Source organism: Phyllostomus discolor, chromosome 12 (genome assembly GCF_004126475.2).
Source record: "Phyllostomus discolor isolate MPI-MPIP mPhyDis1 chromosome 12, mPhyDis1.pri.v3, whole genome shotgun sequence".
NCBI classification, from domain to species: Eukaryota; Metazoa; Chordata; class Mammalia; order Chiroptera; family Phyllostomidae; genus Phyllostomus; species Phyllostomus discolor.
The window spans coordinates 74,965,692-74,989,126 of NC_040914.2; the positions used below are offsets into that span (position 1 = coordinate 74,965,692).

General features: G+C 51.2%; 1 protein-coding gene across 5 annotated transcripts; it reads right to left on the reverse strand.

Moving 5' to 3' along the window:
• Positions 1-1,347: 1,347 nt before the first annotated feature.
• On the reverse strand, positions 1,348-21,047 carry MTHFSD (methenyltetrahydrofolate synthetase domain containing). Of its 5 annotated transcripts, none has more exons than XM_036012312.1 (8): positions 20,999-21,047; positions 17,432-17,535; positions 15,946-16,059; positions 12,976-13,089; positions 10,059-10,149; positions 6,515-6,627; positions 6,098-6,223; positions 1,348-2,002 (listed from the first exon to the last, which is right to left on the reverse strand). In XM_036012312.1, exons 1-8 carry the CDS (start codon positions 21,012-21,014, stop codon positions 1,523-1,525), a joined length of 1,158 nt encoding a protein of 385 aa, XP_035868205.1. In that variant the 5' UTR covers positions 21,015-21,047; the 3' UTR covers positions 1,348-1,522. The 5 variants fall into 5 exon arrangements, with proteins under 5 accessions (XP_035868205.1, XP_028357773.1, XP_035868204.1 ...); XM_028501972.2 differs by lacking the exons at positions 15,946-16,059; positions 20,999-21,047 and adding exons at positions 16,092-16,205; positions 20,773-20,954; XM_036012311.1 differs by lacking the exon at positions 20,999-21,047 and adding an exon at positions 20,773-20,951.
• Between the last annotated feature and the right edge of the window lie 2,388 nt (positions 21,048-23,435).

Here is a 23,435-nt window from a genome sequence, read left to right on the forward strand (position 1 = left end):
GGGGCACACACACACACCAGGTTGTGGGTTCAGTCCCCAGTGGGGGTGCGTATGGGGGGCATTCAATCTACACTTCCCTCTCTGTCTCTCCACCCCCCCACCCCCGGTTCTCTCTAAAGTCAATAAAAACATATCCTTCGGTAAAAAACAGGGAGGGGAGGGAAGAACAAAGAAATGCGAGTACACTTTCACGTACCAGTCTCCTCCAACGGGCTCTTCGTTAGCAGCCCTCTCCTTTGTTCCCGAGACCTTCCCGCGGTCTGCCAGGCCCCGCGCCCCCCAAACCGTGATTCTTCTTCGCTGTTCCCAAAGAAGCCCACTTCGTTGGAGAGATGTTTGCTTGAGGTCCCCAGGATGGACTTTCTTTCTGAAGTCCCCACAGCATTTTCATTGTAAAATCGGGAAGAAAATGCTTTTTCCAAGGGGGACTGAGTACCCTGAGAAGACTTTTCTGAAAGATCGTGCAGGGCCTGCCTAGCCTCTTGAGGCATAATAATGTACTTAAAATACACTGCGTGAGACCCTCTGGTGAAAAAATGAAATTTCCTATGCATATACATTTGAAAAATAAAATCTCTACTTAAATGCTTATTTTGACTTTCTGCCCAGGATCAACTGCAAAAGTGCTTCTGTTTAGAAAGCACAGTTCAGCCAAAATCCAGCTTGTTTTTTAGGGACAAGAAACTGGTGGGAAAAAACTCAGAAAACATAAGGCACTGGACACACGGGAGTGTGGGGGCATTAGCGGGACTTTGTCTGTGGTGTAGGCCGGGATGACTCCCTCCCCAAGGCCAGCACCCCCCACGGAGAGCGCTTCCCACTGTGTGCCCGGCCGCTGGTCCAGAGCGCACAGCATATAGCCTGGAGGGAGAAGAAAGGCTTAAAAGGTAAGGAGGGGACGGGGTGAGGCCACTCCACCAAGGGCCCACGTCAGATCAGCTCTCCGTGTCTGACGCCAGGACTGCGTGGAGACGGGGGTCTGTCCCCAGGAGGCTGAATGAAGTACTGGGCGCCTGCGAACCGAACACAGCCATCCCCTCCGGCAGCGCCAGGCCAAGGGTCCCAGGGCACAAGCGTGGTTTCTGGTTTGCCCCACTGTGCTCCTGCCTTGGGTGTCCACCAGGACCTCTCCTGGCAGGACCCTCTGTCCATCCCCTCCTCATCCCCCACTGCCCCCAAATCCAGACACAAACTCTCTTAAATTGCTGCCCCCATTTACTCCCGCTTGTTTATTGCTCGGTCGGTCCCCTGAACACTCTCAAACGCTGCCTCTAGAGAAACCAGCACGGCCGGAACGTCAAACAGGCTAAAGGACCACGATAAACCAGAACTGAACACACCGAGCTTTCTGCCCCCTAAATGGAGCAAGTGTACTCCTGGTTCATTTCCCCTTCTCAACAGGAGACCACCAGGTAGGCACTGAAGGCCACGACTTCCTAAAAAGGACTGAACTTGGCCAACGCAGCTCACGTAGCAACAGCCCCACCACGCCCCAGTATGCAGGTCTCTGAAGTTCCATGTGTTACAGGTCAGATGGTCGGGAAACCGGGTGTAGCTCTCCAGCATGGCCACCGGTCAGGTCTCGGGTCCTCTGCTGCCTGGCCAGCGCCACCCTCAAGGTGTTGGCACCCAGATGTAAGCCCTGCAGACAGGAGACGGCCCGCTGGGCCTCGGCTGGGTCCGGGTAGTGGAGGAAGGCCCTGTGTTGTGGCCCCTGCCAGGTGAGCCGCAGTGGGGCCACGCCACGCTCTCCGAGGGCTCTCTTCAGTTCACTCACTCGGGCGTCCCCGGGGAGGTTCCCAACGTAGACAGAGTTGGAAGGCACGTCCTCCCCTACCTCCGGCTGCAGTGGGTCGCAGGGTCTTGGAGGAGCTGTGTGTGGGCTGCGGGTTTCTACCGCATGCTGGTGCTCATCCTGAAGTGTGACATCTTTCCCAGCCTGCTTCTCTCGGGAGCGGAGGCTCCTGAGTATCGGGATTCTTCCCATCATCTCACAGCTGACCTGAAAAAGGAAAGCAGTTCCAGCTATTCTCAGGCGGTCTGAAAGGGACCACCACTTGCTCCCAAGGGAGGAGAAATGGAAATCCCACGGGGACCTCGGCCACACGGGCTCTCGGCGGCAGTCTCTATCTGCACGCCAGGTCACGTGTGCCAGCGGACCAGATGTGAGTGGTCCCCCCTGCCTCTGTGATGTGGGTCCCCCACTGCAGCAGTAGCTCTGAACCCCGCCCCCGCCCTGGCTTAAAATATGCCATGGCAGCTGGCAAGCACGGACAGCTTTCCCGTCTCCTCAAGGCCCAGAAAACAGAAAACTGAAGGCCTCCTACCCAGAGGGGGAGCAGCTAAGCTCACTGGGATGTGGGTTACAGGGCCACAAAGGGCAGCTCCCCTGGCGCCTCCCCAGGACAATGGTGTTTTTTAAAATCTTTTTTTTTTTTTTTGCCTGCACACCTGTCCCCTCCCCCGATCTCTGCCATCAGGCAGGATGAGGTCTTTAACCGGCCACTCAGCTCTCCTCCTCCTCCACTGAAGGAGCATTGCTCGGTGAAAACACGGAACCAAGGCAAGTCTGAAACAGAACACTACCTTTCAAAACAGTTCTAGCAATGAGTCTAAAATATACACTGCACAAAATGTTAAGTCTCAGTGGATAGGACTTCTATACAAAGGACATCTTTGGCTTCTAGCCTAATGAATTAAAAAACATTTCCTGAAACCTGCAACGAAGGACACCAGTAAATGAGGCTCAACCACGGAGGCCACCTGAAGAGGCCGGAAGGTCCTCTACCCGGCCCGCGGTGTGGCGCCTGCCGGCTCCGCCCTGGCGGGGCAGGGACCCTGGGAACCTCAGCCTATAGGGTTAGGCCGAGCCCGGCGACTGAGCCTGGGGCAGGATCGGTCTAGTATTATCAGAGGAAACAGGAGGCAGAGAAGGAACAGAAAAGCACTCTTCTGTCCCTTTGGACGGTCCTTATCTTTAATGATCCTTTCTGTCTTTATCCTGGGCACAGAGCTGGCAAATGACCAGTTGCACAGAGGCAGGCAGTGGCCCAGACACGGGCACCCCCCCCCCCCCCAGGACGTGGGCACGGCAGAGTGCAGATCAGCACACGCGAGACAGGTGCAGTTTTTCTACAAAAATAAACAGTCTGACTAGCATCAATGTTCTTGTTATATTCAGAAGCCTATGTAACTTAGAGTAATGGTTCTTATTTTTGGCAGGGCGTCAGGGACCTTTGAAAGACGCTGTGGTTCCCTCCCCAGGACTCCCCCGCAACTCTGTATACAATTTCCCAATGTCTGTTCAAGGACTTCCAAACCACAAGAAGTGCACAGGCCCCAGGTTAAAAGTCAATGAATTAGAGTAAGGTTTAAAGAAACACAAACACCTAAGCATAGTCAAGGGCCTCCTTGCAAACCGAACGCGGGTACCTGGTTCTCTCTCCCAGTGCTCAGCACATAATACTCTCCGCCTCAGCAAAGCCTACTCTGTGGGTCAGAGCCCTTGCTCCCAGGCACGGCCGTGGCCGAGGCCCCTGCGGGGAGTGCTTGTCCTCTCCCCCGGTCTTCAGAATGGCACACCAGCTCGCAGCCGCCAGGGCAAGGTTGTGCACAGGAGACTGGCTCCTTCTGATGCTGTCTATTTTTCAGACACACATGCAAAAATCATGTCTGTGCTCTGGATATCCACAAGACGTGACTACTCTTTTCTGATCAAAAGGAGTTTTTTGCCCACTTGTCTGTCCCTTGGCCCTTCTTTCAGACTGACTCATTGAAAGGTGACTAAGTGCACAGACCAGCACTCTAGAGGTTCCGGGTCCCAGAGCCCCAATGGTGCCCTGAGCGCAGCCAACCCAACTCTTCCCCGTGCCCCACTCCACCTTCCTGGAGGGCTCAGATCCTTGTGTTCTCTCAGAATATTTTAAAATGACTGAAACCGCTCATACTTCGATTCCGAAGTTACTAGATCTAGTACTTAAAAAGGATGATTGAGTTAAAACTGCAATTACAATCAGAGAAAAAATGTGACCACACGTGCAGTGAAGAACCAAATGCTACCCCACTCCCAGCAGCAGCAGGGGGCACCCGAGGGCCTCGCCTCCTGGTGAGCACCGTGCTTCCGCCAGCACCTGCTCCCGAGCCGCCCGGCCGGGCGGGCACCCCTGCGCGTCTCCGCCTGTTGGAACCACAGAGCTCCCTCGGCAGAAGGAAGTGCGCTCAGGAAACCCGGCCCACGGGGCAAGGCGCTACGCTCAGGCAGCAGAAATTCATTTTATTGTTTTATTTCTTCTGTTAGTATTTTTATTTTTTTTTAAGGAGAGGGGAAGGGAAGGAGAAAGAGAGGGAAACATCAAGGTACAAGAGCAACAGCCATCAGCTGCCTCTTCCATGAACCCTGACCAGGGACCGAACCTGTAACCCAGGCACGTGCCCTGACCAGGAATTGAACTTGCGACCTTTCACTTTGCAGGACGATGCCCAACCCACTGAGCCACACCAGTCAGGGAAAGACTGCATTCTAAAACATGTCACGTGAAGCAAAAATATGTCCTTCTGCACACATTACAGAGCTAGGACACATACCAGTAGTAAGCAGCTGAAGAATAATGAAAATGTTTTAACCTCACGTTACAAATTCACGGAAAGTCTACAGCGTGGCCACACTGGCACATGCAAAGGGAGCTTTAGAAACTGCAGTGCACACATGCATGGCTTTCCTGTAAAGCTGTTTGTTTCAAAAGCCATCACTGGATAAGAGGAATGACAGAGACAACGTCAGTGTGCTCCTCCACCCTGCCCCGCTCCACACTCCCCCAAGTTCTAAATGGGGAAATCCCCTGGCTACTGGGCCGCCACATCCTGAATGGACACTCTCCGGCTCCTGGCTTGCCCTTTCTCTGCAGAATGGCTAAGGCTGACGGGTGCCCCACAGCTGCCAGAGAGGCTTCTGTGAGCCAAACGCGCAGGCTGGACGCCACACTCGGGACAGGTCCACGCAGTGCTGCTGTTTTTCCTGGCCGGCAATTAGGAACAGTCGTTACATTTGGTCAACTTGCCACATGAAATGAAAGATTTTGCTTGTTAATCAAACATAAAAAAAATTTCCGTTCTTCTGCAACTAAAAAAATAATGTAAAGCAAATTTGATTTTTTTTATGTGCTACAATCATGCTTTACTGAAGCATACAGATATCAGTCACTTATAAATATATATTCTCTTTAATGATTAAATTAACAGACATGTCCCCTACGAATACTGCTTTGCACAATATAAGCCAGAAATCTGACTCTCACAGCATCTGCGTCCAACCCAAAAGAAGAGACGTGGGTTTTAATTTAACATCAGCCACACGCTGGTTTTATGATTTTGGATGAGTTGCATTCTTTCCAGCTCTCACTTTACTTGACTGGAGAGGAAGAGACTGGGTTGGGTGATCTTTAAAATCCCTGTCATTCTAAAGCAGTTAGGTGTGTTTGAGCAGCTGCAGGCAAAGATAAACAGAAACACCAGAAGTATTTCTAATATGAGATACGACTCACCAAAACGATTAGTTCTCTTGCATGAGACTAAAGCTTAGTTGTTGAGGAAAGTGCTTTGAGGTCCCTCCAAATGCCCAAGGTGAAAAAATCCTGGGGTGAGCACACTCAGAAGAACATGAAGCCAGAAAACGTGCTGCCTTCCACAGACGTCATTCGTGCCTTGAAGGGCCCACTAGCTTTCCAATGACAGGATCTCTTAGGTAGTATGCAAGTAAATTCGGGTCATTAGCCCTCCTAGTAGATCTGGTCATTTCTGTTGTCTATAGCTAGATGTCTTGTAGAAGGAGACCTTGAACCTGGCTGCTTATCAGAATCCCACAGGTTTGCTCAGAATCCCACAGGTTTGCAAAGTAGAGTCTTAGGCCCTTGCCTGGAGAGAGAATCCGAAGCCGAATTATCCAAAAGCTCACAGCCACCCCAGCTCCCAGCCACCCCAGGCCTGGGGACAACTGCCATGCCAGGCGGAGAACACAGTAAGAGAGGAGATACCTCTAAGCGGTGGCCCAGAGCTGGCTGCGAGATGCTGTGGCTGCCCTCGAGGCCACACAGTGACCCACCTTAGACCACATGACTCCTGCTGGTCTGGGGCGCGTGCACCCTGTGGTGATGACTCTCGTCGGAGTGAGGATGTAGTCCACTGTGAGGTCGTGGTCCTCCACGAGCACGTCAGGTATGTCGACGACCTGGTCAGACAGAGGTGGGTAAAGGAGCTGACGGAGAACGGGGCTCCCATCCTGTTCTCTGCCCTGCTCAGCAGGAGCCCGATGCTGCCCCAGACCCTCTGGGGGGAGGAGGCCTGGCCGCCGCACCACTGAGGACCAGCCCCACTGAGGACCAGCACCGCTCACAGACAGCACGGAGGGAAGGCAGAGACCAGCCTGCTGCTGCCTGTCCCTTTCTTTCCCCGCCCTTCTCTCCCTCCCCCTCACTCTCAGAGGAGCACGGCAGTGGCTCTGCCTGGCCACAGGAAGCACCTGGCAGTCGTGGACGATGGTGACCACTGGCGTTCCCTGGCTGACCGCTCCCATGGACGCCATCATGGCATATTCAAGGTCGGCATAGCCTTCTCCCTTCCCAATCCTCCAGCCTAGGAGACAACGCAGGGTGTCAGTCTCTCTGCAGGGTCTGGGGGGACGTTCAGGAGCGCACTTTCCATGGCATCACAGTGAAAGGAGACACCTGGATCCGATACCCCTGGCCCTCCCACAGAAACTTCCATGGTGACCCTGTGGGCAGCCCACCAAAAACGGACTCACAGGACTCAGAGAGGAGCAACAAGGCTGAGCATGCGCAGTGGCTGGAACATAGTGGGGTGAGCTGCAGACCTCTCCAACGTGCCACAAAAGGAAACTGCGCTTGCACTTATGTGGGCTTTGTGTTAGCAGGACTACTTACAAATGAAGAAAGAATAGTGTTTAACTGCTGAACAGAATAGAAACAGAGGCATGGACACACGGAGCAGACTAACAGCTGTCGGGGGGGGGGAGGGGGGACTGGATGAAAGAAGGGGAAGAATTAGCCGAACAGCACACACATGCAGGGCCCACGGACACGGAAACCAGTGTAGCAGCAGCCTGAGGGAAGGGGGTGGGGCTGGGAGGAGCCCTGCAACAGTGTCAACGATAAAAATAATCTTTTTCACCTCTTTCCCTTGAAGTAAAAATAAAAACTCTGAAGTCAGAGATAAGTGACTTAAGATGGCACAGCCTCACCTTGTGAAAAGCACTGAGCCACCCAGTCCACCCACAGGTCTCGGAGGAGGGGGGCTTTGGCAGCACCAGCGCTATTGGTGCAAATCTGTAAACAGCTGGCACAACGAAGAGAGTATTATCTGGAGCTAAGCGGGAGGAAAGAATGCGGCAAGACAGTCAACATTAAAATGCCTTCTGGCTCCCAAATGAGCCTCCACATTCCTCTGGGTAGGAAGCCCAGGGCAGTGCAGAAATTCTGACTTCTACTTAACGTCAGCAGCAGCAGCACCACGAAGAGTTCAAGCCTCGCTGCTCATGCGTCATTCTAAGATTCAGATCTCATCATGCTTTTTACCATTAAAAGCCTTCAACTGAGCATGCAAAGAAATGAGAGAAAGACAATTCAACAGAAAAATAGCAGAGGCTATGAACAGGCCACAGAAAGAAACATGCAGATGATCAGCACACACGAGAATGTTCAACTTCGCCAGTTAAGTAAATGCAAATCAAAGACAAATGAAGCACCAGTGTTCACCATGAGGCGGGTAAAAAATTAGAGATGGGTGACTCCAGTTATCAGCCAGGGAGTAGGGAGAGCGGCAAGGCAGGCGGGGCTGAGGATGGGAGGCAGGCAACCCTCTGGGGGGAAACCTGACAACAGCCATCGGGATTTAACATCCACCCTTTGGTTCGGCAGTTCCTCCCTCAGAATAGTCCCCAAAGGCCCACCCACTAGACTATCTGACCAGACACCACCTCATCCTGACACCATCTGAAAGGGAAAAAACAAAACCCAACTCTGGAGGTCACTAAATGTCCCTCGGCTGGGGCTCAGTAACAGAAGGAGGCCCGCCGTGGAGAACACTCGGAGAGCGTCATCGGCACGGCCCCAAGTGCTGTGGCTGTCCCTCCCGTGAAAACAGGCATGGGATGAACTGCACCCCCCACCCCCCACACACACAGAGTACGTGCGACCCCTGCAGTGCCTCCCACGGTGAAGGCATCAGGTACACTGACACGAGGAACTGCCGACCTCGGGGACTGGGGAACAGCAGGAAGGGAAGGGCAGAGGGGCTGCTCTCTGGGCCCCTTGGATTTCACAAACGTAGGTATGGTGGGTTTGTTGTCTTTTTTAAAAAAATTTTTTTACCTTTTTTTTAAAGATTTTATTTATTTATTTTTAGAGAGGGAAGGGAGGTAGAGAGAGAGAGAGAGAGAAACATCAATGTGCAGTTGCTGGGGGTCATAGCCTGCAACCCAGGCATGTACCTTGGCTGGGAATCGAACCTGAGACACTTTGGTTCGCAGCCCGAGCTCAATCCACTGAGCTACACCAGCCAGGGGGGTTTGTTGTCTTAATTGGGATGATGATATTTACAGAACATGGTTTCTTCTTCACACATCCCGAGCTAAAGAAGAAAATTCCTGATGGCCTTTTGAAAGAAGACATCTTTGCTGACTTCCCACTGCCAGAACATCCCGTGCCCTGGCCTCGCGGCTCTGGGACCGCTGGCCCCCACCAGCAGAGGGCTCTGCTGGGTAACAGGCCCCTCCCTCTCCCACTCCTCTCCCACCTGCCTCGAGCACAACGGGCATGCAGAGCTCGCCCTGGTGCCACTTCTGAGATGGTACCCAGCTGGAGGCCCACGGGTTGCTCCTCGGACCCCACTGACGCCTGTCCTAACTTCCACGTCTGACACCAAGCACAACGCGTGGCAGTTCTGCGAGTGTCTGCTCCCCCCGCCCACTGTGGGCCCAGCCTGCCGGCCTGGCTCCTGGCCGGTGGTAGGCCCACGTGCAGACCCATCCCTGATGACACAGATAAAGTACCTGTAACTGTGCACAGGAAAAGCAAAGATAAAGAACTACAATACCTCACATATTAGCTCAGACAGCTGGGGAAAAAAAAAGTACACTTAAAGTGAAGATTTTAAAGGCCAGCATTTAAAAACACCAAGCTCAAGATTGACTCAGAGCATCTCTCCCCAACTATTTACTGGGAACCTCTCCTGAAGAACGAACCTGATTTTGGCCGATTAATTTTCAAATAGAGAGCTTTGGGGATGAGCGTCTTAGGACAGCATCTCTTTTTATCTCCTAGGAGGACGGGAAGAGAGAGAACGCTCTCCTAGTGGGAGCCCCAAATCACACCGCATGAACGCAGGTTTGAGGTGGGCGGATCCCACCCGGCACCACCGATCCCACCAAAGAATGAGCAGGTTGTTTTCCAAGAGCACCAAGCGGGGTGTGTGGCGGAGCAGGGCAGAGGGGGGAGAGGTGCCTCAGGAACCACAGGGGCCCAAGTCCCGAGGGTGGCCTGGCAGAGCGCTGGCCCCAGGCTGCTCGCACCCTGCACCCTGCATGGCCACGCCCTAGGCCTCGCGGGCAGGCTCAGGGCACCCTGTCTTGTCCGGGAGGCTGCTGCTTCATAACAAAAACAAGGTCTAGTACTTAATGTTTTTCCATTTCCTGGAGGCTCTCCAAAACCAACTATTTACTGACATACTGCAAATAAACTCAGCTCCAGTTCCAGTTAACTTAAGAACAGAGGGAAAGCCTTTCACCACCTGAAGGGAGATCATCTCACTTTCTTTTTCCCGTTGAGAAGAGTGAAAATGCTGTAAAGGTGTTGAGTGGGGCCAGGAGTGGGGGGGACGGCGTTCCCTCCTCAAAATGAACGGTAGAGGCGCTTGGTGTGGGAGCCAGGCAGGCGTCCAGGAAGCTGCGATTACTTTCCGTCAGCGTCTGCGAGGCGAACAGCGAGCTGGTGGGGCAGCCAGCTGCAGGCGAAGGGGTTGCGCCCGTGAGTTTCTGCTTTTATTCTCACCTTTTTCAGAAACGGCGACAGACCCCACCATGACTAAGTCCACGAGGACCCTGGAGTCCAAGCCCACGGGGACGCTGTAGTTCCTCACACCCTGCGGACAGAGACACGGACCTGAAGGCCTCCCCAGCAGGGAGTGGCTGCCCTGCCCCCTGACTCACAGGCAAGGAGCCGTCAGGGTCTGAATCCACCGACCCTTTGGGAGAAACAAACACTCCCACAGCCCTACGGCAAACACGTGGTCCTGCGGAAACGGCATTTCGGGAAACCCACTGTGGGACAGTTTCCTACATTCCTGCCCCTTCCCCCAGGAAGATGCCAGGGGAACTGACAGCACAGGTGGATAGGATATCAATTTCATAATTTTCAGCAAATCATTTCTTTCCGCGACACAGAAAAGCCCAGTAACTAGAACGCAAGCTCAGCAGTCACACAGACGTGGTCCTGACGCCTCTGCCCAGTGAGCTCAGCAGGAGGAAGCGCTCTGAGCTCCAGGGCCCCCATCTCTAACACGGGGACACCACCCCAGGGCTTGGTGAACTGACGCTGGAATGAAGGGACATCGTGGAGGTAAAATCTGGCATGTTGAGACATGGCCAGTAAACATGGGTGCCATAGTAACCCAGTATGAAACGGTGGAGGCCACGCACAGCACACTCACTTCTGAAATATTACTCATTCGACCAAAATGCACCAAAAGCACACCCACGTGCACTAACTCACAGAGGCCTGTGCTTAACCAACAGGGACGCTGATCTGGTCAGCACGCTGACACCAAGGCTGCAGGGGAACTCGGGAAATCAGAATGGGGTGGTGTACGGAGCAGTACCTGGCAGAAGTGAGTCTCTGGGCTTGGTGCTGGCCCCTCTGCAGTACCTGACCAGCCACTTCCAGGATGAGTGCATGTGGTGAGGTTGGGGGGACTCCCGACAGTCAAACCAGCCACTGGTGCACACCGCTCCCACTGTGGGGAAGCCCGTCTTTTCTTAATCGCACAGGGGCCACGGAGGCGGGCAGCTCACGTCCAGGGCCCTTTTCCCAGCTCTGTGTTAAAGGCCTCACTGTCTGGCGGCCTAGGTGAGCAGACGGCTATGCGGGGGTTTCTGTTTTAGAACCGGCCGTCACACTTCCTCTCCCCTTGTGCGGTCAGCCCCACCTGGTGAGTCTAGCCAGACAGAACATGGGCAACCAGGAGTCTCCGGGTTCTCCAAGGTCACGTGCAAATCAACAAAAAGAATCACTGATGGGCAGAAAGACTCATCATGCGATTAACACACTTTTCAGTCTGTCCACAGGGGTGGTCACCAGAACACTCTTTTGTCAGAGTATATACACACAAAGACAGTGGCGACAGATACAGGCATTTGGGGTGTGACGGTGGCAGGGAGGTGGTGAGGGACAGATTCAGAGACGTACCTGCCAAGAAACAAGGCACTATCGAGTGTCTCGGGGTAGACATGCCCTGCGGCAGTATTTCCACCGCTGCTTGGTAAGCAAAATAATGACCGCACTGAAATCTGCATGTGCATATGGAGGTGGCTGTCAGCGTCTCTCTGCACTTGACCATTTCTCCCATGCAATAAAGTAAGTGAGAATCTTTTGGGTAAAGTGAATGAGAATGACTCTGGATCTCTGACTTCAGAGCAGCATCTCATGTTACCAAAAAGCCCGAGCTCTGCTGTCCCACCCTTACAAAGTCCCGTCACGAGAACTGGCCTGGCTCCCCGGGCCCGGCTCTACTTCCAGGGGAGCACGCGTGAGACCGGTCGGGGCCCGTGCCTCATGGGACCTCCTGGCAGTGAGCAGCACAGTGGCCACCTTCCAGAGAGGAAAGGAACGCTCTTACAAGTGGTCTGACCTGGACCCGGGCCCCAGGAGAAGAGTGCTGTCCCGGTTATGGACCTAGGACTTACAACTGATCACATTCCCTGTGGGCTCCAAGACACGCGGGCTCAAATCTGTGGCCGCCACGCCCAAGTGCAGACAATCAAAGGGTTTGCATTTTTGAGCGGCGACGAGAACCACTGCTGTCTTTTATTCTTCTGCCCTTATTTTTCCCTTTGCTTCTTTTTTCACACGTTTTATTATTTTACTTTATAAGTATTATTAAAGCCACATCAAATTCTATTTCTGGAATAAAACAGATTATTAATAAATAACAACAAAGCATTTAGGTTTTTACATTAGATTTAAGTGGAAAATCCCTTAAAAAAGGAATATCCTGATGCTCTATTTTTTATTCCAGTAAACTAAGAAATCAAGTGACTGGAGTGTACTCTAGGCCTCTGAAGAGCCACCAAATTCTATTTCTTCATCTGTAAACTATAGGACAAACTCCATTGTAATGCACCCTAATGTAATACTTACACACTTTGGTTTTACTACCTTGTGAGACATTCAGGAAAATCTTAATATATATACAAGATACATATTTATATTTATACATACTAATTTTACCCACATACACACACACGCACACACACACAATCACAAATTTAGAACTGCGGGGCCATTTCCTACTGAGCACCCTCTGGACAGTCTGCCCCGCGCCCCAGCTGGCTGCTCTGGAGGGCGGGCACCAAGGGAATGCTGCAGAGCACCGGGCAGGGCACGGATTAACACTAGAAGGCGCCCGCGTACAGGGTAATTTGTTTTTCCTTTTCCTTTTAAACAGAATTTGTAATTTGCCAGCTTGGTGCAAAATAGAAACCAAGTTACAAAAACGGAATCCATGTATTCATAGTTTCTCTGCTTGGCCCCCTTAATGACAGGATTGCTGAATACTTCAACATCTCTGTTCACCTGACTTGGTTAAAAATACACTGCAAACTCTGTGGTGTACTTTATGCTATTCCAACTCACCAGAAGCTGCGGCTGAGGACGTTCTCTCCTTGGGGAGTGGCCTGCTTCTCGCCCTTACCTGCGAGGTGGCGCACTTCCTCAGGACACCTTTGGTCGCCCCGGGGGGTGGTGTGATCCTGTTAAACAGCCCTGTTCTCAGTCGTGGTGTTGGGACCAACAACATTTTCTTGCTCTTTTAAAACAAAGACAAACAGTAAATTACAAAATGAAATAGGAACTTTTTTGAGTATGTTTTTAACATTTCAGGAATGGAAACAAGTTTCGATCATTTGCAGCATGCCAAGGAAATCACTGGTGTGCAAACAAGTAAATTACGTGTGGGGGTCACTACTTCACCCTGCCTTGGGATAAAAGGAAGGGCATTTGTTACATTGCTAGTTCTACTTCACTTGCCAACGAAAATTGTTACAGGTCAAAAATGACAATACAAATCCAAACAAAGGTCTGTCTTACAAAACTCCCAACGGTAACTTTCCTGTGTCTGAGCATAACTCTCATGCTGTTCTGGGCATGAAGTGCTATACAGTTACTGTTTTCACTGGAAACTGGAGACTAGAGCTGCATTAATAACGTTATTCCATTAAGCACTTATATTTAGTTTGCTGTTCAATTTGCAGCCTAGGCAGTCAGCACTTGATATAATCAGTATTTTACACTGATCTCTGTCAACAGCCCTGTTCTCCCATTCAGTTCTCAGGCCGTCGAAGTGGGGGCCCTGAGCAGCGGCAGCCACAGAAACCCCTGGGCACTGCTTAGGAACGGCCGCAGGCTCTGGGGGCGGGCACGTCCGCTGGGGCATTGGGGGCCACTGCCCAAGGGCATCTCTGTAGATCACTCGGGGTAGGCTATAAGGCAACCATAAAATTTATAAACACCTTTTTTTTGTGTAAAAAATAGTATATTCTAGTTTCTGTGCAGGAGATGGCAGCCTGAGACCAACAAGAGACCTATAAAATCACAGTCTGGCTTACCTAAATAGAGATTTTTCAACCCAAAAGCCTTTTCAACACAATGACCACATCCTATTTTCCCTTTGCATGTTAAGTAATTTGGGTGCATTTCACCTGCAGTCTCTGGATGACTCTGGCACACTGCAGGCTGATTCTGGCTCCTCCCTTTTTGGGGAGCTGTGCTCGCCCCACAGCTCAGTGAGTCTCAACCCCAGCTGCACGTTAGCACAGTCTGTGGGACTGGAAGACTCACCAAGGCCCAGACCACTCACAGCCTCGGACTCGGACAGAACCGACCCCGGCAGCAGATCACCTCCCAGCCCCTCTGAGGGCACTAGCCTGCTGCTGGGGCCAGCAAGTTCGGCCGAGGCCAGTGGCTCCCGAGCACCATCAGGTGTTCATTAGAAACAGACTCCAATCCTGATCCTGGGTTGAGCCTGGGAAGCTCTGCACCTTCACGCCCAGGCCACTGTGTCCCCAGGTGTGGCCTGCAGCCATATGCAGCACCATCCTTGCCTGCACTTGGGTGGGACTGTGGAGCTTCCTAGGTGATTCTCAACCCACCTGAGTTTGGAGAGACCACCGAGGGACCGGTCACCCTGGAGCACAGGGGCCACAGGCATCGGTGTGTGCTTCTGCTCCTGCGCCCCTGTGCTCGGCACAGGGCCTGAAATGCAGCGTGGCTGCTTGCTTCCCCTAAATAAATAAAGTGCCAGTGAGGGCTCAGCTGTGCTGCCCTGTCACCGGGTTGCACTCCTCCCACAGGTTGCCTTGGCCAAGTCTAAGATCTCCCACGCACTCAAGGCCCGAGGTTTTGTGCTCGGGCTGGTGGGTAAGAACAACCTACGCCTCACAGAAGCCAAGAGCTGGTTCTGGTCCCACAGTGGGTCACAGTCCTGGCTCCACGGTGCCTGATAAGGGGCTTAGCAAGGCACTTGACCTGTCTGTTTCTGGTTTCTTCGATGTCCTATGGGAATAGAGATCGCTCCCACAGGGTTGTTGGTAGGATTCATGGATATAGGAAACTGTTCAGACAGAAATGTGCCTCACATGTAACTGCGCACTGTGGGTCCTTCCCCACTGCTGCTACTATTATTGCCTCTAGTTCACTGAACTGATTTACAGACCAGGAAAATAAGCAAGAAAGAATGCTTCCAGAAGAGCCTAGACCAGAGGCCCCTCCTGGGGCACACTGCAAACAGAAGACAATGACTTCCTGCACTGAACAGCTGAAAGACCCAGGGCAGAGTGCCTACAGCCCTCTGTCCCCGGGGGGGATTCCTCTCACCACGGGGGGCGAACAGCCTCCTCCCCAGCCCCCCTGCACAGCCTCAGCTTCTTAGGAGCTGCGGGGACCGAGGGACCCTGCGGGGACCGAGGGACCCTGCGGGGCATGGCAGCGCAGACACACTCCCGAAGACCCTGCACTGCGGTCTCGGTGCCACAGTCACAGTATCGGCAACACAACTTCACCATTACACATAACCACCAGTTATTTGAATGTTACTGCTTGTATAGCTTTGTTTGTGCTTAATTTATATGCTTATTTTTGTTTTATCATGGCATAAGAGCTATGAGCATTAAAATTTATATCAAGGTTTATGTTTATACTTACTGAATTATAAGAAATTAATTTAAAGCAACCCTGGAGAAACTTTGTTTTCTTGAAAGGGGCCTGTACAGCTAAGAACACTGTTTTAATTTATATATTCTGGGGACTCACATCAGATTCCTAACTCACAGGTTATCAAGTTTCAAAGAACTATAATATTACAAACGTAGCAGAAGGAAATAAACGGATTATAATCTTCCCCCTCTGATGGAGCACATCCGAACTGAGAAGACCTCCATGTCATCATTCCGAGTGTCCTTTATCTCTGAATTTAGAAACACTCAAGACTCCCAGCTGACTGACTGCTAAGCGTGTGAGAGACTTCAGGACTGTTTCTGACAAAACAACTCCAGGGCGAGTTCCGCGAGGGATGGAGTCAGAAGCACCATCTTCCTGGACACAGGTCTGCACATGTTTGCCGGCCACCAGCGCCAGCTGCCGGTCAGGGGCAGGAAGGTGGGGTTACCTGCAGTGCCAACAGCCGCATGCCTTCCAGCGGTTTATCGGGGTCCACTTTAACTTCCTGCGCTCTGGCAAACACTTCCAGGTCTTTGATGTTTTGGCAAGCCCGATAGGAGCCCTGGTCAGGCAAACAGACAGAGCTGCACTTACGTTGAGGACGAAGAAGCGAGCGTTTTTCTGGGGAGCATCAGGGTTGACTTTAACGGTTCTGGCCATTTGGAACTCCCGCAAGCGTGGGAAATGCTCAGCGGCACGAGAAGCGCCCTGTCGTTAAATGCAATCGCATGTTACCGAGAGGACAGCTGCAGCCCGCGCAGTTTGCTCCAGGGCCCCACCCAGATGGGCGGGAGCACTGATTGTGAAACAAGATTTAAGAGTCACCCGAAGAAACAACTAGGAAAGCAGGGTAGAAAGGGGCTGAGAAAGCTAGCCTAGCCCTGATTTATTACTGAAATAAAACATACACCCCCTGCAAAGTGTACAAATCACGTGAGAGCCTAATGACTTGTCACGAAATGAACATATCTGTGCAACCAGCACCTAAATCAAGACAGAGAATATAAATCAAGGTTACAGCACTAACTGGGAAACTCCATCCCTCTCCTAGTTGATTTCCTTTTTAAAGACTATTACTGATTCTGTGCCTGTTTCCCTGTACTTCAGTACAGTTCTCTCCCTGGGGCAACAAGCACTGAAACAAAACAAAGTAGCAACACAAACCATCCAATAGGACAGTTGTTCAGAAGGCCAGGGTGGCCTCGGAACAGCTCCGCTGAGACCCAGAGAAGGGCTGGGGCTGGTTCCTTGGAAGCCGAGCTGGGGAGAGAACGTCCAGCCAAAACAGGGGTGATGGCAGGCCAGTGGGCTGCGTCCTTCGTGTCAGATCGGGGAGCAATCAGTGTATTTTCAAAACGCGCTTTCTTTTCCTCTTGGGAAACATCTATGTCACAGATTATGAACTGTGTATACTGCCTCTTTCAAGCGAACTTCTTCCTATCAATACCATCCTAAAGAGACATATTTGACTGTCTTCTACTCAGAACAGTTGGGAAACTGAGGCCCGCATCATCAGGAACTGGCGCAGGCTGTCTCTTTCCAAAGGCACTAGCAGTGGGGCTCTGTCCCAGTGCACGCCCCTCTTGCTGTCCTTAGGGAGCCAACTCTGTGCTTCCAGCCAGGATAATGCAGTGATGCAGACACTTCACTCTGCATCAAATGGTGAACAGCAGACTGAGCATCACCCCACGACACGGGACAACCAGCCAGCCCACGCTGCAGATAAAGGCAAGAGGCCCAAGAGTGAAGCTTAAGTAACATAAGGGACGTCTCCACACACAAAAACACCCCAGCCTGGTAGTTTGGACTTCAAGCCACCTCTCTGTTTGCTGAATTTGAATTCACCATGAAACAGGACCGTAACTGCACTACTACTGTTATTCATGCAGGAACACCCTGTTTCCCTTTTGAATGCTCGAGGAATGCTTCAGTACCTTGAAGTTGGGAATCCTGTGATGGACAGGTCGGGGAAAGTCAGCTATATTCTGTGATTCCATGTAGTCCCAGATCTGCTCACGAATGTCCTGTTTGGAAACACCTACCGCAACAAGGGCATGACTGATTAAAACGGCAAGAAGGAATCCCACAGCCCATGTGCCCCAGGTCCTCCTGTGCCGGGGCAGCCGTACCCCCACCCCCTCCCAGGCCAGACCAGGCTCTAGGGCTTCCGATCTCTACGTCATCAAATTGGGGTTAGTGATAGTTCTACACCCATGACTAATGGCTCAAGTCCAAAAACAGAGTAAACTCAATATGACCCAAATGTTTAACCTGGTTCTACTGACCTGTGGCAGTAGGAGAGCAAAATGCAACCCAAACCACGTAACCCAGGATTCCCGGAGATACCCGTTCTGCTCAGTCACTTAACACTGCTTAGTCTTCAAATAGCTGTGATTGGTTTACTCTTGCTGAAGTCCGGGAAGCTTGCCTTAACCTTCAGTGATTTGTACACCAGTATTATTCAGGATTACCAATTACAACCCCTTTGTCAGTGTGGGAATCTTTTCTTTTATATCCAACTTTGGAAATGTAATTTTAGGCAACACATATATTTTGATTGGAGCAGTCCTAATAAAATTTGTATTAACTATGGGTTCCTACTGGAGCAAAGAAATATAAAAACATTTCCAGTTAAGTAGAAAAAACAAAACCAGCATATTCATATTGATACATTTTAAAATATTCACCGACTTTTTGTTTTTGTTGGTCCAAAATGATAACCTTGTACAGTTTGTTTCAAATTACACTGATATCTACTACTTGGTTTATTTTCATAACAACTTAGTATTCGGTCAGCTTTGTGAATTATGTGGTAATCTTACTTACTCGAATACTCTTACTACCAACCTAGAAGTAGATTCAGTGCCCAAATGTAATTTACAATGAAATTACACTCTTCTACCTTACATCACCCAAAAGTCTCTGCAGGGATTTATCAACATCGGACTTGATGTGTATCTGACACTGGCAGCGAAAAGCTGGCCTCTTCTTTTCAGAGCATGTAGGTGGTGCTCACCGTAACTAAACATATCCAGACTGTGAACCTGAGGTTTCACACACAGTGCGTGTGGCTGGGGCACCTCTCATCACTCAGGCAGGAAGGAGAGGCAGGTTTAACCTCTCAGGTCCTCAGTCTCCCTTAAATGAGAGGAGGCTGCTCAAAAGCAACACGAGGGAGCAGCCCCACAGCGAGCGAAAGCTGGGAGTTGCCTGGCTGGGCAGGGGGGTGGGGCAGGCAGCTGGCTCTCACCACAAACATTTCTGAATTGTGTGGTTTCGAATCATGGGAATAAATTACATTCTAACAGCAAAGCCTCCCTCCTCACTGTGTGCCAGGCTCCAAGTCCTTCCCCTAAGGCAACCCATGCACCTGTGTCTTTTAGTGCATCCTTCCCGGGGTAGCTCAGGCTGCACACAGGAGACACTTCTGTTCTCACCCTCATTTTATTTTCCTCAGGGAGTGCGCTATCCACATAGCTACACACTGCTCGGCACTTTGTTGTTTTTACTCAATATGTTGCAGATTAGTCCACATGTGCACAAAATGCACCCTCTTATTTTTTCAGTTGCACAGTATTCCACTATACGAGCAGGTCAAAATCTATTCAAGCAGTCCCCTAACAGGCAGTGGGTAGTTTTCAAACTTTTGTTCCTGATATATGTGTTCACAGCCCTCTGCCCATTTTTGTTATCAATCTGTGAAGCCTCTATGTGTAGTTCTAAGGTGTAAGGGCCACAGCTAAAGGTTTCTACTGCTTATGCCCTCAGCCTGGACCTAGATCCACTGGCATGGAGTGCATGCAAGACTCTTCTCAGCCAGACCCCAGAGCCTCCTGGAGTCTACTCCGAAATTTCCTGGTGCCTCTTAACCCTAGCCATGCTTTTGAACCACTCCAGAAATCATACACACAGACTCGGGTATGCTTAGGGAGCACACACATTTCTAAAGACGCAGGCCGAAATTATACCGCTGTTAGCCTGGGTAGGGCTACCGGGGCAGCTTCCAGCACTCAGCTGTTCTTTCTGGCTGGGAGCTCTGCACCTCCTGGACTCTGGTGGAAAGTCTGCTCAGCTCCCTGTCTCACCAGCAAACCCTGTCTTCAAGGCCCAGCTTTGGCTCCACCTACAGAAGTCTCCCCTCCATCCTGCTCCCCAGTTCTGCGGATCCCTCTGTTGCAAGGGGTGGAATGAGCTGCAAAACCCTGCTGGCCACTTCAGCTGCATCTCCCATCATTCTTCACTTCAAATTCAAAAAGTGGCTCAACCAGTGTAGTCCCACATGCCTGCCACCTCTCTCTTTCAGGCCTCAGTACTTCCTCTCCTCTCCTCCTCCCAGGTCCAGCTCCTCCTCTCGCTTCAGAACCAGCTGAGCTGCCACCTCCCCCAGAGAGCATTCTCTGAGGACTCAATCGCAGACAGATGTCCTTCCTTTAAGAATGCAGAGCACCCTCACTGTTGGTGTGTTTTCTTTTCAAACAGAAACAATTACACTGATACAACTATGATAAGGCTTCACATCACCACTTTCACCAACAATCCAGAGGTCCTACCACATCCCCAGCACCGTGCAGGGCACTGGGGGACATAAGAAGTGTAGACATTTGGACACTTGCCAGAGTCAATTACTCACAGACGTTTGCGTGCCTCCCATTTAGAAATGGGCTAATTGGGAGGAGAGAGAGAGAATAAAAGGTCACATCCTTGCCCTTGGAAAGTTATAAAAACATAGGAAATGATTAGGATAATAAAAGGCGACACATATTAATGTGTGAAATGCCTGAACCCTGTTCTGTAGTGGATGGTCAGGTCAGCATGGGTTTTACTCTGCCTTCTATCTCTAGCTGAGCTCAGTCCTGGCACTTGGCAGGGATCTCCAAAGGTCTCCCCCCACCTCGCCCCTCATTCCATTGTACTAACAGCAACTGTTTACTGCGCAGTTCACATGCTGCACGTGTAGTAAGGGCCGGAGTGACAGACCCTGGCGCACTGCCCACTCTAGTGTGATCTTTGCCAGGCAACCCTGCAACACATCACCAAAGCCCAGGGACTCTGGGGCGAGCCTCCCCAGTGCCCGCTACATCTGAGGCCCCAGAAAGCTTTTGTTAAGAGGACAGTGATTAAGTGCCGCAGCGTTTCAATTACATTGGTGTCCGGTCCTGCCCCTGCCAGCAGCTGCGAGCCTCAGCTTCCCATTCTGTAAAGTGAAAATTATATGGGAGGGCAGATCTCACGGGAGTAGACGTCTGGTACCGGGCGAGCGGACTTCACCACCTACCCAGCAGATAGCGCTCCATCCTCTGATCCCATTATCACCTTATCCCCCGGGGGTCCAACCCCCGAGCCGCGCCCTCCGTCCCATTCCTTTCTCTCCGGCGGTCCCTCTACTCTATCCCTTGTGATCCCTCCACGCGCCCCTGCTATTGGCTCCCAGTGGTTTCTCCGCAGCCCGGGACCTGTCTCCGGCAGCCCCAAGCCCCCGGGCGTCTCCCACGGAACCTCACCCTCCCTGGACTCCATGGCGACGCTATCAGTGCGCGACAACTCCCGGGGCGGGGTCGCTGTAAAATGACGTCACCCACGTGCGCTCTCCCACGCCTGCGCACTGACCGCGAAGGGGACTGGGGGGCGTCGCCGCCCAGGCCTAGTGGGAGCGGGCGGTGGGGAAGGTCGGCAAGGGAGATTCTGGTTTGTTCATAGAGGATCCCTGCATTGAGCGCCTGCTCCGACGTCCGTTTGCTGGGCGCTGGGGCTACGGAAGTGAAGACGCCCCTGGCCTCTCGTATCCCATTGCCAATTCCAACACACCCTGCCTCTTTTAATCCCCAGAGGCTGCCTCCTGCTCGAAGTCGCCTTGATTGCTCCTCCAGAATGAGATTCCTCTCCTCTGAGAGCTGCAGACCATTGCTGGCAGGCTGATGGGGTGGAATTCACTGGGTTTGGGGTTAGATGCACCCCAGCCGCCGGGTGAGTTGTAAGCGGGCTGTGAGCCAGCCACACTTTGGGCCCACACCCCTTAGATATTATTGTGGCCTCTGGATCTCCTGGAGATCGAAAAAACGTGGCAGCCTGCGTTTGCTCGTATACGTCATTCACTCATTTGTTCTCTCATTCATTCAACACACAGGATGAGTCGATCCAAGGGCTGTTGGGAGAGACGAGGCTGAATGGACAACTAAGTCCATGACCTCACTGCCTGCAATCTAGCTGAAAAGATGAGGAAAGTTAGTTTGTTCTTGCATTCATGTATTAGGGAGATAACCCTTTCCCCTCAAACAGAGGTGGGGAGAAAAGAAGCCAATAGTACCCACTCCTGGTGAGCGGTTGTATACCCTTAGCAACGACATGCATAGCTCATCGTAAGTACTCAAGAAGTGTACCCGCTTTTCAAAATGATGCATCCAGTATTTCATACAATCCTTACAACAAACTTGTGAATAAACAAAGCATTTTAATACTCATTTACAGATATGCAAAATGAGTTTCTGGGTGTTCCAGTGACTTACTCAAGGTCTCGCAGAACTGATCCCATGCCCTTTACTTTCATCAGAGAGAACATAACAGTAATGAACAATGCTACTGATGTGCCAGGCTCTGGGCTAAGGGCCATAGAGGTCATATCTAAATATGATCCCCTCGACAACCCTAGGCAACAAATATGACTGGCATTCTAGAGAGGAGGAAACAGAGACTCAAGATGTTGAAGAACCTTGTCCAAAGTCGCCCAAATGGGAAGGGACAGAGCATGGTGTAAACTTTGCTGTGGTCATTGCAAATCTGTGGCTCCTGATCACAACTCTGGATTCCTAGGTGGTACCCATAGCATTAATATATAAGGACATTAACAGGCCTTAATGCTACATGAAAGTGGCCATGTCTTCTACCAGGCTTGCAAAAGGAGTACAATGGAAGGTTACAAAATGAAATCTGTCAGAGAGGTTGGGTATCCTTTCCTACTTTCAGGAAAATGCAGTAGATCTTTGGAAAGTATTTTATGCAAGATGTTCTGGCCCCAGCAGTAGAAATGTGCAAGACTCAATATTAGCCAGCTGTGCTCAGAGCAGAGACCAGGCTCAGAGCCAACAGCCCAAGTCCCTCAGGTGGCCGGGCTGGTACGTCCCCCTGATGGTAACATAACCAGTCTCCCCCAATGGCAATTTTACAAAGCAAGGTGCCAGAGGAAAGGACATTCCATGTAGCTCTTTTACACCAGATTTCCATGTTACAGGTGTCCCCAAATTCTGGCACATAAAAGAATAAATAATTATAAAAGAGATGCCTTAGAAGAAATGGGCTTTGTACAAAGATATTCTAGAACTTTAACCCAAATGCTTCAAACTTGATCATATATGTAAGCTTGCATTTGGTCACTTGACAATTTTTTAAAATAAACTTTATTGTTTAGAGCCATTTTAGGTTCATAGCAAACTTTAGAAGGGGGTACAGAGAGTTCCCATACACCCTTGTTCCTCCAAACACAACCTCTCCTGCTATCCACATCCCCCAGCACGGTGGTACTATTGACATGGTCGAACGTACATTGATACATTGGTGTTACAACAGACTGAAGGCTTGTGTGCCCCCAGATTTCTATGCTGAAGCCTAATCCCCAGTGTGATGGTGTCAGGTGTGGGCCCTGCAGCGTGGTGGATTAGGATATGACACACAGCCTTTACTGAAGGGACTCCACAGAGCTTCCTATCCCCTACCACCTTTGAGGACACAGTGAGAGGGCTGTCTGTGATCTTGGAAGAGGGCCCTCATATTGATCTTGAACTTCCATGCCTCAAAACCTGTGAGAAATAAGTGTTGTTGAAGCCACCCAGACTATGGCAGTTTTGTTATGGTAGCCCCAGCTCAGACACAACCAAAGTCCGCTGTTTGCATGAGGCTTCACTGTTGGGGTGCACACTGTGTGGACTGGACAGACGTATAACGGCA